The following is a 13,345-nucleotide window of genomic DNA, read 5'->3' as shown; positions in this document are numbered from 1 at the left end:
CATATTTTGCATGGAATGTTTTATGTATTGTAAGGAAATGTTTCTAATGAAGAACAAACAACAAACATTTTAATGCAAATCCCACTAAAATCCACTGGCCAGAGCAGCTTGCAAACTAAGGCAAATGATAGCACTTTTCCTCCCACTATGCATGATACATGTATATGAAGAGGAATAATGATAATAAAGTCAGGCCACAAAGCCTCCAAGGACAAAATACAGCTGTACTGCAAATAAACCAGGCAGTTAGAAAATGTGGGGTTTAAAAAAGTAAATAAAAAGAAACCCAAATCTCTTCCTATCACTCAGAACTATTTTCAAGTTCCAAGGTAAAGTTCCAATCTATAGTATCAAAGGCATGAGTGTGGATATTTTGTAGGATGAAAATAGTCCTGGTGATTTCCAAAAACAAATCTATATGGCTGCCTTGAGTATGTTTGTGGAAACATATTGGCACCATGAGAAGCTGCTCTGTTAAGACCCAGCCAGGTGCAACAAGGACAGCTTACCACGTGGATGGACGTAAAAGGACTTTCACAAGCCTTCTCTCTGCGTTAAAACCATTTTGTCAAGACCCTGTCACTAGTTTTACAATTTTCTGAAATGAAATACTAGGTCAACTCTAAACCTCTTTTTTTGAACTGTGTTACTATATTAGCGTTAGATTTTTCTCCAGTAATTCAATGAACTTATTAACTATGTATTTTCTATCATTTAGATATACAACTCTAGAAGTCTAAATTTTTAATATATAACCGTAATTACATTTTATATCAGTAGCGCCTTACAGTTTAGAACTCTCATTCACCTCCATTATTTGACAGTAGATTGTCTTTCAAAGAAAAAATCTGTGGCCCAGGGGCTCACTCAGCTAGTTGGGGGCACTGCTGGAAGGAGAATGAATACAAGCCTCTGCTTCCGGACCCCTTACCAATATTGCATCCTAAAGAACTGTCTATCCTCCTTAATTTTTAGCTAGACCTGCATTATGAAGTTAGAGCTACATAAATAGATGTATAGGTACAGAAACATACTTTTGTGCTAACGTGTTATTAAAGCTGCTTGTTAAATCTTCCATCTCCCCTACTATTATATAGATTCTAACCTGACAGAGCAGAGGCTTTTTTTCTATTCAGTACTGCAGTCCCGGCTCTTAGTAAAAGCACAGCGTCATGGAAATATTTATGCCACTGGCATAAGGGAAGGGAATCCGGAAAGCAACAGCACCAGCACTTGCGTTCGAGCGGGACCTACAGTCCGGGGAGGGCTGTGGGCACCAAGCGTGAAAAGCTGGTGTTGACCGCAGTGGGCTACGGGAAAGCGTGAGGCTCGTGCTGGAAGGTTTTTGCTGGTTCCTGCCTCAGCTCATAATCACATTGCTCACTGAGAGCGCGGACGCGAGTCACAGTCGGTCACAAGAATCGCTTCCGGGCGCCGGCCCACCCAGTCTCACCTCCTCTAGGGAGCGGACCTGCAAGGCCGAGACGAACCCACGCTCCCGACACAGACTTACGCCATCAGCGCCGTGACGCCACTTCCGGCCAGACGCGGAAGTGCGGAGAGGCGCAGGGAGCCGGCTCGACTGTGGGATTTTTTTTAGCCCAGCGGCGCGCCTTGGGAACGTTCTGGAGAGGTCGGATCCTCAGTGCCCGGTTCGGCCAGCGCAGACCCGCCGAGGCCGACGCCCCGCCGCCCCTCGGCCCGGCGTCGATGCCCGCCGCGCCGGGGAGGCCCCGCAGCGGGGCCGGGCCATGAGCCTGTCGGGCGGCCTTGCTCCATCGCTGCGGGCCCCGCTGCAGTCCGGCAAGACCAGGATGAAAAAGCTCCCGAAGAGGAGCCAGAACGAGAAGTACCGACTCAAGTACCTGCGGCTGCGCAAAGCCGCCAAAGCCACGGTGTTTGTGAGTCTGACGCCGTTCGGCCCTTCGCCTAGACACTCAATTCGCGAAATCTTTCCCCAAACCGTCCCCCTTCCCAGAATGGCAGTACTAACATAGTGTTAGCTTTTGCAGTATACATCGTTTCTCGGTTGCCTTATGTCCTTCGACAGATTACGTAATTTCTGTAATCCTGTTTCCCCATCTGTAAATGAGAGCTAATAACTACCTTGCAGAGTTGTGAGGACTAAATGAGGAAGAGAAAGTGCTTGGTACCTAGAAGATGTGCCAATAAATTTTAGCCGTTATCACCGCAGAACTCTTGGAAATGCTATAGATTCTCGAGAGAACCCTGAGAATGAGGCAGTATTTTTCAAATGACAACACTGAAACCCAGAGAGATAACTAGTTTAAGGGCCCTGTATCAGAGCCCTGACTCCAACTTAGACACCCTGATTCTAGTTTCTTTATTACTTCCGCTACACAGCGTATTTCCTAAACACCCCATGTACTCATAACTGGCCCCTTCCCTAAACAGACACATGAAGCTTTCAGTAATTCACCCCCTTCTAACCTCTTTTGAGTCTCCCAAGTGTTACTGCCTTTTATTATAGAAGCACTGGGTTTATTGGATGAATGAACTGGTTTGCCAGCCATACTTTGTTTTACAATGTTCTGGATCGCTCAAGCTTGCCTCAGTGCTAGGAGATAGAGAGTGGAGTCCTCCAAGGCCCTCCCACGACTGAATCACCACCTTATCTCTTCTTTTTACCAAAAACTTGAACATCTCAGCTTTTTTGGAACCATAAGGAATGGTTTGGAAATTAGAACATGCATTCCAAAAACATGTATTAGCACTTGCTATGTACACTGTAGAGAAATAAGAAAAGTAGAATTAAGAGGATTTGATAGCCAATTGACTGTTACCTTTCTTTTACTCCCTCCACATCAAAGGTACTTAAAAGCTTGAAACCTATGTTATTAGGTTCCATTAACTACCTGAAGAAGGGATATTGTGTTGTACATTCAGGGTTTGAGGTCCCACCTATGGACCATCGAGATTGGAGCATTCCCTTCAGGACTGATGCTTGGCTAATAGATGGAGTCATCAGTAAAGACAGAGGATACTTGAATACACATACGTAGATTATGAATAAGAATTGTACATACTAGAGTTGATTTGGTTCCATCCAGTTTTTGTCTTTAAGGTTCATACTGCATGGGATGCTTTGGGTTAGGTTGGTTTTGTAAGATCCCCAACAGTCAAGGTACTTGGGAATGGATACTCATAAGGACTGAATTGAAGCGTCTGTGGATTTAAGCACTATGCCCTTTTCTCGGCCAGACGCTACCCTAAGTAGGGTGACTGTACATCTTGGTTTGCCTAGAACAGCCCTAGTTTACCATAATCATTAATAGCTCCCCCTTTTTACTCATAGGTACCCCAGTTGTGATAAGTTCTGTAATTACCCTGCTCCTAGAACTTAACTCTACCTTTACCCATAGGTTCCTTTGTAGTTTACAACAAAGACTTCTTTGGTTTGAAATATAACTCCTCTTCCCAGCATAATACTTGGATCTTGTATTCATTTTATATGATTATATTGAAATTTTTTCTTAAAGGAAAATGCTGCTATTTGTGATGAAATTGCTCGTCTTGAGGAAAAATTTCTTAAAGCAAAAGAAGAAAGACGGTGAGCTGACTTGTTTTTGTGTTCAGAAACACACTTTTGGTGATTGATATGGTGTTACTGCTCTGGGGATTTTTCTCCAGGGGGATTTTTGTGCAATTGCACAGTCTATTGGCCGCTGATCAAATACAGAGAAACTCCCAACCTGTGGTACTAGTTCCTGTTTACCCAGTTGTATTTGGACCACAGTAATGAGACAGCTCCTCTACTCATCTTTCTGACAAAGCCCTCTTGCCACAACTCATAAGTAATCTAATTATAACTCCCCAATTATAAAAGCCAAGGGATAAAAGAAACTCTTCATCCTACAAATATTTATTATGTACTACTCTGTGCAAAGCACAGTGGGTATGTACACGTATGCAATTCATGGTGTATACTCTTCAGAAGCCTAATACCTCCCAACATCAAGGTAGAGCAACGCTCCAGATGCAAAGGCGATAACGCTACACTTCTTTATCCTTGGCTTCTTGAGTATTGTTCTCTGGAGCGTCATGATTCCTAGGGTCCAATAAGTGTTATTTTTATGAGTGTAATAATCTTTGTATATCGTTCTGGCTTTTCTCAGTACTTAAGTAAAATGGTGACTTGAGATAAAACAGAAGTTCATACCTCTGCTCCTTTCCTTCCCAACCTCAGGTACTTGCTGAAGAAGCTCCTTCAGCTTCAGGCTCTAACTGAAGGGGAAGTACAGGCCGCAGCCCCTTCCCACAGCTCCAGTTTGCCCCTGACTTACAGCGTGGCCAGCTCTGTGGGAACTCTACAGGGCGCTGGGCCCATTTCTGGGCCTGGCACTGGGGCCGAGGAACCATTTGGGAAGAAATCCAAGAAGGAGAAAAAAGAAAAGGGGAAAGAGAACAACAAACTGGAAGGTACTTTGGAGTTACCCAAGTGGCTCAACGACTAATGACACAGACCTGGTACTAACTGGTAGACACACACGGCCACGGATACACTTAACCTCTCATCTGGTCCTTGAGCAGCCCTCATAAGCCCTGGAACAACAAGTGTATGAAAGCCATTTTGGGTGGAGGAATTCCAGTTAGACGCAAAGGGAGCAGGCTAAGGCCTCCCCGTTCTTCCCTGCCAACTCGGGGTTACCTTCAGTTCAGTCTTTCCTAGAGGTAGAGAAATGAGGTAAGTGGCCTTTTGAGCACGCTGCTGGCTTGGGAAGTTTCTAATCTTAAAAGTGAAGTAAGAAGCCTTAAAAACTATGACTCTTAGGTCCTAAGCAGTGATATTAAAATTGGTCACTGCCAGATGGGCGGGTTAGACAGATACTCAGGGCTTTGGGGGAAAGTCCCATGTGCCCAGTCACTGAGTGTGTAGAACCAGGGTTGGCTAATTGCTCTTAGCATTCATGTGTAAACTTTTCCCTTCCCCTCAGCATTGGGAGGGGCTTAAAGTGGGTGACCCCAGATTTACGTTTCAGTTCTGAAGAAAACATCCAAGAAAAAGAAAATGGAGGGAGGTGCTCGCAAGCTGGTTCAGCCCATTGCCCTGGATCCCTCAGGACGGCCTGTGTTCCCCATCGGACTGGGGGGTCTAACAGTATATAGCCTGGGGGAGGTGAGTGAGACCAGCGATGTATAGAGAGGAGAATCAGAAACATGGGAATGGGGTTGAGCCTTCCCTCCCTTCCCATTAGCAGCAGCCCCTTGCTGATCCAGACCAACCCCAGAAAACCTCCAATCCCTAGGAACCAGGTTGGTTTTGTCTGCTACACAGCGTACACTCTCTGTCTGTGATCTGAGTCACTCTTTGCAGCCCCAGAGTGGTTCCAAAGGCTACCTTCAGAACTTCTAAATTCTCCAGTGACCTCAATTGCAGGTTGGGGGAATCTTTTTTTTTATAGATCATCACCGACCGGCCTGGCTTCCATGATGAGAGTGCCATCTACCCTGTGGGCTACTGCAGTACTCGAATATATGCCAGCATGAAGTGCCCAGACCAGAAGTGTCTATATACCTGTCAGATCAAGGATGGTGGTGTGCAACCTCAGGTATTTTTCTTTGCAAAAATTCATTGAACTTTCTAGAAAACTGGTCAAGGATTTAAGTTGGCTAGATAGCACTTGTTACAAAAATACTTCCTTGACAATTCCTATTAGTATAATTTTGATTTAACAGTTTTTAGTCAAGGTATTTTGCAATTCAAAAAATAAAATAATGTGTGAAATGGGGGTTTGCAGTCAAAATGGCTTGTACCTCTCCTAGCTATTATAAGGTCAACCTAAGATTACATAGAGGATGATTTCACGTGTTTTGTTTTGTTTTTTATTGGGGAATTAGGGAAGGGAACAGTGTTGGGGAATTGGGGAAGGAGAACATTGTGTTTTTCCAGGACCCATCAGCTCCATGTCAAGTTGTTGTCCTTCAATCTTAGTTGTGGAGGGCGCAAACTCAGCTCCAAGTCTAGTTGTAGCTTTCAATCTAGTTGGGGGGGGCGGGGAGCACCCCACCATCCCCTGCAGGAGTCAAATCAGCAACCTTGTTGTTAGGAGCACGTACTCTCACCAGCTGAACCATGCAGCCATCCGTCAGCTCAGCGGCAGTGCAGCTCACTGGCCCATGTGGGAATCAACCCGGTGACCCTGCTGCTCAGAGCTCACGCTTTGACCAACTGCACTACCCGGCCAGCCCCTCATGTGTTTTAAAAATACCATTTGCAAGTGTACTTACAGATGTAAGTAAGTGGATAGAAAGAGTCTGGAAAGGCATGTAACAAATTAAGTGTTGACCTCTGGAGAGCAGTCAGGCCAGGAGTATAGAATTGAAACAGTCAAAGGACTTGCTCTGTTTTTTTGGATTTATTTGAATTTTGAATGGCATTGTTAGGGCATTGCACCTACCTCCTACTATGGATTATATCAGCTTCAAGTTCCAGAGTGAAGAATAGTTACTGTAGTAGTATGCCTTTCTCTCTACTAATTCCTCCTTCAAGATTGCTCTCATGGCTCCTTTATCTTTCTCAGTTTGAAATTGTTCCTGAGGATGACCCCGACAATGCCATTGTCAGCTCTTCCGCAAATGCCTGTCATGCAGAACTGCTCAAGGCCATAAGTGCTACTATGTAAGTTGACCAACAGCATGAAGACAGGCAAAAAAGATCACTTTTGGTACAGTGAGACCTTTTCTCTTGCTTTTAATGAGCAGAGAGCCCTTATTGTATTTTGATTTTATTTATTTATTTATTTTTAAAGATTTTATTCTGGAATCGGGGAAGGGGAACAGACAAGTTGCTGTGCTTTTGTTCTTCAATCTAGTTGTGGAGGAGAAAGAGCCCTTATTTTAGAAAATGCTATCCTGAATCCCTGAGTCTTAGCAACTAGTCTCCAGCATATCCAAGTTAAAGCTGTGTGTGTCCATGCCCACATTCCATTCCTAAACCCATTCTCATCTCCCTCTGAGCTCTCCAACTAAAACTTTCCCTCTCCTGTTTAGGGGGAAACTAATGTATAACCTGCTTCCATCTGGAGCTGACTTTTTTGGGTTTTCTCATCCAACCATCCACAACCTGATCCAGAGCTGTTCGGGAGCTCGAAAGTGTGTCAAGTAAGTGTGGTCAAATCCAGTCCCTTGAGAGAAGCTCTGTGATCTGTGGGGCAGGGGCTTAAACTGCCTTGCTCATTTATACACTTACCAAGCTGCCTCTGTGCACAAGGCATGCTTGCTCCTCGACCAGTGGGCCTCAGTATTGGTCCTCTTAGCCCTCTGGACAGGTGAGCAGAAGCCAGTACCCCAGTGTAGTGTAATTATCATTTTCTGTGTGTACCATGACAGCAAAAGGAAGTCCTGCAAGAAACCTGTCTATCTTTTTTAGGTTTGTGGGTTTTTGTTTTGTTTTGTTTTGTGTTGGTTAATAAGTTTTTTGTTTTGTTCTGTTTTGTTTTAATAGTTCTTAGATATATATTGGAGAGCTTTACAGAAAAAAATAGCTGATCCCTCTGGAGGTAAGAATGGGTTATGGCTAACAGACAGCTCTTGATAATGATTCCCTTTGATCCTGCAGTTACCAGTGGGTGAAATTTGATGTGTGCAAACCCGGAGATGGGCAGCTACCACAAGGACTGCCAGAGAACGATGCAGCTACAAGCTTTGAAGCCTTTCAGAGACAGACCTTTGATGAAGATCATAATGATCCCATTCTACAAGGTATCTTTTCATTTTACCTTTCTGGTTTGAAAAGTGACCACTTTTAGGCTACCCTCCCCTCTTCATTCATAGCTGAGTACCCCAAATATCTGGGCAGTAAGTGATACAGGCTTTTCACGGCGCAACCATTGAGAGTCCTGAGTCAGGAAGACGAGCTGCCCTCCAGCAGTCCTCGCAGAAGTCACAGGGTGTGGCTGTGATCATAGGAAGGCAGGGCCCACAAGGAAACTAGGGTTTCTCATTGCCTGCCTAAGTAAGACCTAAGCAGAACTCCAGGTGAAAGTTTACTACGATTCCATGTGAGGTAAAGGGCATCAGGTCATGGCCTTGGTCCTGCCTCTGGTCCCTGGATTCCTTAACATGAATGGGCAGAGCAGTCGGGGGATCTGGCACTGGGATCCCCTGATACAGAGAGAGCTCTGGACTGGAAATAAGAAATTAGAATTAAAATTGTCCCTCTTTGCCTGATACACTACATAACCCTAGGCAAGTCACTTCATCTATTTCAGCCACAGTTTCCTTCATTGTAAAAGTTAAGTATCAGTCCTATCTTACCCAACAATGGCGCAGTTGGGCTGACAGATACAAGGGTGGTAAGGAGTTGAAAGAACATACATGGATCTGATCAGTCTCCTGTGATTCCCAGGCAACACTAGAACTGAAGGAATTTTTTCACCAGGATCACTGGACCTCCCAGAGCTTCAGACTACAGCCTTTGTGTCTTCTTACCAACCCATGTTCTTGACACGTGAACCCTTGGTAGATGATCACTTACAGCACTTGAAGTCTCCATCACAGTGTAGCCCGACGCAGTCTTCAGATTGAACAAGAAAGGATCAGATACCACATCATTTTCATCGTGATGATTTTTTTAACTTAAACTAAAACTTCGAATATATGGAAGAAGGCAGCAATTCAGGAGTGAAGAAGATATTAAATTAACACATTTTGTCATGGAGGTTCCCATGGTGACAGTGTTCCCTGAGAAAAACTTCACCTGCTTTATTTTTAGTAATAAATTTCTTTTAACAGTTATGCTTATTTTTATCTTGTGATCAGGATATAATCTGTTTTGCTTAGCTCTAAGGTAAACTTAAGTCGTTTTTCAACCAGAGTGAGAGATGGCTGCTAACTCATGAAAGACTTAGTAAGATTCTGACAACCTTCTACCCTTGATTGTGATCCTAGTTCAAGGAATATTAAGTCTCAGCCCTGTACCCCAAGCAGGTGCTTTATTTTCATATGAGTATGATCAAAACCAAATCTTGCTCATTCCCAAGCTGGAGAGTCCAGTCCAAGGTACACTTTGTCCTTCTCTTCACGTTTGACATATCCTTCAAGGGGATCAAAAGGTCCTTTTTAACCCTTTCTGTATCCTCTTTGTGGTTCCTTATTGGAGAATGTGCTTTTAGCTAAATACATTGAATCCACATAACACAAATTTAGATATGGTTGGGATGTGGCTCCCATCCCCCATAACAGACTCATCCTGTCATTTCATTAACTGTGTGATAACATAAATCCGCATTCAGTGCAACTGAATTGTCTGGACCCTGCGTATGGCCTTAAGCCGGAGGCCGTCCCGACCATTCCACAGCAGCTGGTCGGATGGGCAGCGAGCGCGTCCAGGTATAGGGGCTGGAATGGGAAGGAACAAAAGGACTCCAGAAGTAGAAGAATGGGGAAGGAGTGAGAACTGGGTTGTTACTGGGCTGTGATTCCTAACTGCTAACGGGACGACACAGATGGGATTGGCATTGCAGAGGAATGAATCTGGCTGGCAGAGGGAGGGGCTCAGACAGCAGCGTTTGCAGCGCACCACAATGGTCACTATGAAGTGTCAGAAGCTAAAGTAACATTAATTTTATGACTCTTAAATTATAGTCTTTTTATAAGTTTGTATAGCTTTTACAGTGCAAAAAGAATTATTAAAGTTTAAGTAGTGTCAAATCAAGAGTGGAAAGGGTATTACTCAAAGCCGTTAATGTTTTAATATTTTTCTTTTGTCTTTTTTCTCTGTATAAGTTGCCTGAACATATCTGATTGTACAGGAATGATATATGCTGCTTTTATTATATAGCAAATATCTTTCCATTCTATTACAGCTTGAGTAAAACACATTAAAAGAGAGCCTCATTTTAAGAAAGACATTTAAAAAAATGTTTAGTTACTGTGTTGTTTAATAAGCGTATTCATTTTATAACTTTGCTAGAACAGAAAGAACCCATTAGTTCTTAAACTCAGAGGATCAATACCTTCATCTTTTAAAATTAAAGAAAATAATTAGAACAGATTGTATTGCATCGCATGTCGAAAGGTTGAAACTTTGGTTTCAACTATAGGGTGTATGTATGTCTTTATATAAATATGGCATGTGTATGGGGATACATGGAATAATGTGAAATGTTTTTCCTACGTATCGTCATTTCAAAAAACTTGAAAAATAACTGCCATATTATACTTAAAATAGCTTTTCATTTACCAGATTGTTAAAGATTTTAAAATTTTGACAACATCCAATATCAATGAGAATGAGGTAAAAAATGGGACTGTACGTTGCTGGGAATGTAAACTGTTGGAACACTTTGGGAAGGGTAAGCTGTAGGTATCAAAATTTTAAACATATTTAATCTTAAACCTGTTATTCCCCATTAAGGACCATAAGGAAAGTAAGTGTGGTATGCTGTTTGCAAGTAATATTATCACAGTATTAGTTTAATAGTGAAAAACTGGAAAAAACCTGCATGTCCACTCATGGGAAATTGGTTAAATAAAGTATGTGGCTCCCACAAACTGAAACACTAAATCTATATTCAAGTTACACAGGAAAATTATTTTGCTAACGTTAAGTCAAAAACACAAGATTACAAAATAATATACCATGTAGTATATAAAATATAACCCAAACAAATCAAGTGACTGTTCACCAAACTATTAAGTATTTCTTGTTTCTCTCCAAATGATGAATTTGGGGATGATTTTTTACTTACACTTTGTTAGCATCGAAATGTTCTACAGCAACTATAAATTTCATTTTTCAAGTAGTAACATGTTATTTCATTTGGGAAATAAACTGAATTTCCACAGAATGTTTTAAATTATTAAACCATTAAAATTAACTTTCACGTGACTTTTCATTAATACATCCACTCCCTAAACCTAATTTTTCACATTGTGTGCACTAGGTTATTGAGGATGAAAGGAAGCTGTGCTTCTTAGCTATCTCTAGTTTATAAAGTTAAAAAGTTACACCAAGCTAAGGTTATTTTATTGAGGAAAAATATTTTTATATAAATTGAGTGTAGCCTAAGTGTACACTGTTTATAATCAGGTCTGCAGGAGTGGATGTCCTAGGCCTTCACATTCACTCACCACTCACTCACTGACTCACCCAAAGCATCTCCCAGTCCTACAAGCTCTGTCCTTTCATGGTAAGTGCCCTGGACAGGTGTACCATTTTTTATCTTTTATACTGTATTTTTACTGTACCTCATGTTTAGATGCACAAATACACATTGTGTTAAACTGCCTCCAGTGTTCAGGACAGTAACATGCTGTACAGACTTAACCACCCAGGAGCAACAGGCTGGACCATACGGCTGGGTGCAATAGGTTATACCACGAAGCTTGTGTAAACACACTGTGATGTTCACATGACAAAATCACCCGATGACGCATTTCTCAGAAGGTATCCCCCCCGGTAAAGCGACGCATGACTATACTTTTATTTCTAACTTCTAATAGAAGCACAGTTACCAAGTGCCGTGAGCTGTTTTTAATCAACCAATAAACAGCATTATGATTCTTAATAGTACACACACAAGCCCTCTTTCACATCTGTCCCATCTGATTATTTTTCTAAATGCTTATCATCTAGCTTCCCTTTCAGCCTCACTTTTTTCTTCCATCTGGATTATCCTTTTTATAGTTAAACCTCTTACCTTTAAAGAGCCTGAGATATTTAATTCTAACGCCCTGTTTGCCTCTCAGTGACTGTCACTGTCACATTTCCGAAGCTTGGGATCCACCCCCACCGCCCTCTTCCTGGCAGCGCGAGTGCCTTCCTGGGTCAGCAACTCCCCAGACGCCGGCATCTGATTCTGCTTTGTTAGCTTTCAACGTTCACATTATCATCATTTAGATTGAAGCAGCAGAATTGTTTATCGGACCGTCTTCAATGATCTGAAAGACTCGTGTAGTAGAAGAAAGATTTCAGTTCCACACAAGGAAATATTTAGGAAATTTAGAAAGGAAACTATACAGAGATTTAATAACTACTTGTCAGCTTTTGTTAAAAAAAACATATAGCCTACATGGCCTTGAAAGGTCTTCCAACCCTAGTTCCCACAATTCTGAATGTAAGGGGACAAAGTGTCAGACATTTCATTCTCAATAATGACGAAGTGAGTGACACGGGTTCAGTGTGCTTGTGGTTTGGAGTGAGTCCAATAGAGACACCAGCCTAACAAGAGGACAAGGGCAGGTGCTTCATCGTCTGCGGGCCCTGGCTCATCTCATAATACAGAAACAATCACATGCTAGCTGGGAGCTGTCCATGAGGCTTTCCTATTTTCCTTTAAAAGCAACAGTTGTCGTCATTTAAACTCCTACATGCCCAAATCTAAAGGTTCTACGCTTAACGTCTAAGATATGATCATACTGCACCTAAATCATTTAGCAACATCTGGTTTGTAATGAAAGCAGTGAAGGGAGGAGCTGGCAGGGCACTGCTGGCATGGTACACGGGACACCGTTTATATTCACAAGGCCATGTGGTCCAAGCATAGCGGAGAGCAACCGGAGTGCCACGACAAGAACTGATACTTAGCGCCAAGGTCTGCGTGGAGGAAGTGTTCATGGGAGCTGGAAGCCACTTGCACTGATGATGGGCATCACAACATGAGATCTAATAAGAGAATCATAAGGAGGAAGGGTCAGGTCGGGTAGAAGGATGTCCTAGAGGCTGGGAACTGCTCTTCCGGATTGTCGAGGAGACTCTTAGCCAACAACCCACTTCCTACAATAACCAGAGCAAATCTCAGTCCAGGCTGGGTCTGGTCAGTACAGCCACAGGTTAATAATAGATGTTCATGTGATGAAATAAATAACTTAAACCAATAAATAAAACATAAATTACTGAGGGAGACAAAGATGCACCATCACATCCAGGATCTGGGGAAGGCTCCCCAAACAGCCTTGCTGTCAGCCTCCCACCAAACAGCAAAACAGGAATCTGAGTGAGCGAAGCAGCCCAGCTGCTGCTCCCCTTTGGCGCTGCCATTTGCTGAGGAATGACAAAGGGGCACAAAGCAACTGCGGATAATAAGCCTTTCTCATCAGAAGGCTATTCAGACAAGGGAACACACGTGATCCAGTACCCAAAGGTTAAATTCTGACCTGATCCTGACTGTGATCCCAGGTCCCGATGATAGACACACTGTCAGCAATGGACTAAAGCGAAGAACATGGGGTGCAAAAATTTCCTGGGAGCTAGAATTCACCTAAAACCCAGGGTCCAGAAGCTAAGTGGGTAAGTGCTGACTAGGCACCTGAGGCAAGTGGACAGTGCAGGTCAGGATTCCAGAGGAAAGCCGCCCTCCAGGTGATTCAAGTCTCTCTCAAA

General features: G+C 42.9%; 1 protein-coding gene across 2 annotated transcripts; it reads left to right on the top strand.

Moving 5' to 3' along the window:
* Nucleotides 1–1,526: 1,526 nt before the first annotated feature.
* Nucleotides 1,527–11,972, top strand: TBRG1 (transforming growth factor beta regulator 1). 2 transcript variants are annotated; one of them, XM_019658890.1, is made up of 9 exons: nucleotides 1,527–1,901; nucleotides 3,501–3,571; nucleotides 4,208–4,440; nucleotides 5,001–5,137; nucleotides 5,424–5,570; nucleotides 6,543–6,640; nucleotides 7,012–7,122; nucleotides 7,580–7,722; nucleotides 8,402–11,972. In XM_019658890.1, the coding sequence occupies exons 1-9, from the start codon at nucleotides 1,752–1,754 to the stop codon at nucleotides 8,545–8,547; spliced, it is 1,236 nt and encodes a 411-aa protein (XP_019514435.1). In that variant the 5' UTR covers nucleotides 1,527–1,751; the 3' UTR covers nucleotides 8,548–11,972. The 2 variants fall into 2 exon arrangements, with proteins under 2 accessions (XP_019514435.1, XP_019514434.1); XM_019658889.1 differs by having other exon boundaries at nucleotides 1,528–1,901; nucleotides 8,369–11,972.
* The last annotated feature ends 1,373 nt before the right edge of the window (nucleotides 11,973–13,345 follow it).

Source organism: Hipposideros armiger, unplaced genomic scaffold (assembly GCF_001890085.2).
Source record: "Hipposideros armiger isolate ML-2016 unplaced genomic scaffold, ASM189008v1 scaffold_291, whole genome shotgun sequence".
Classification (NCBI taxonomy): Eukaryota; Metazoa; Chordata; class Mammalia; order Chiroptera; family Hipposideridae; genus Hipposideros; species Hipposideros armiger.
The sequence above is the reverse complement of the archived record's forward strand: the minus strand, read 5'-3'. Positions and strand labels throughout refer to the sequence as shown.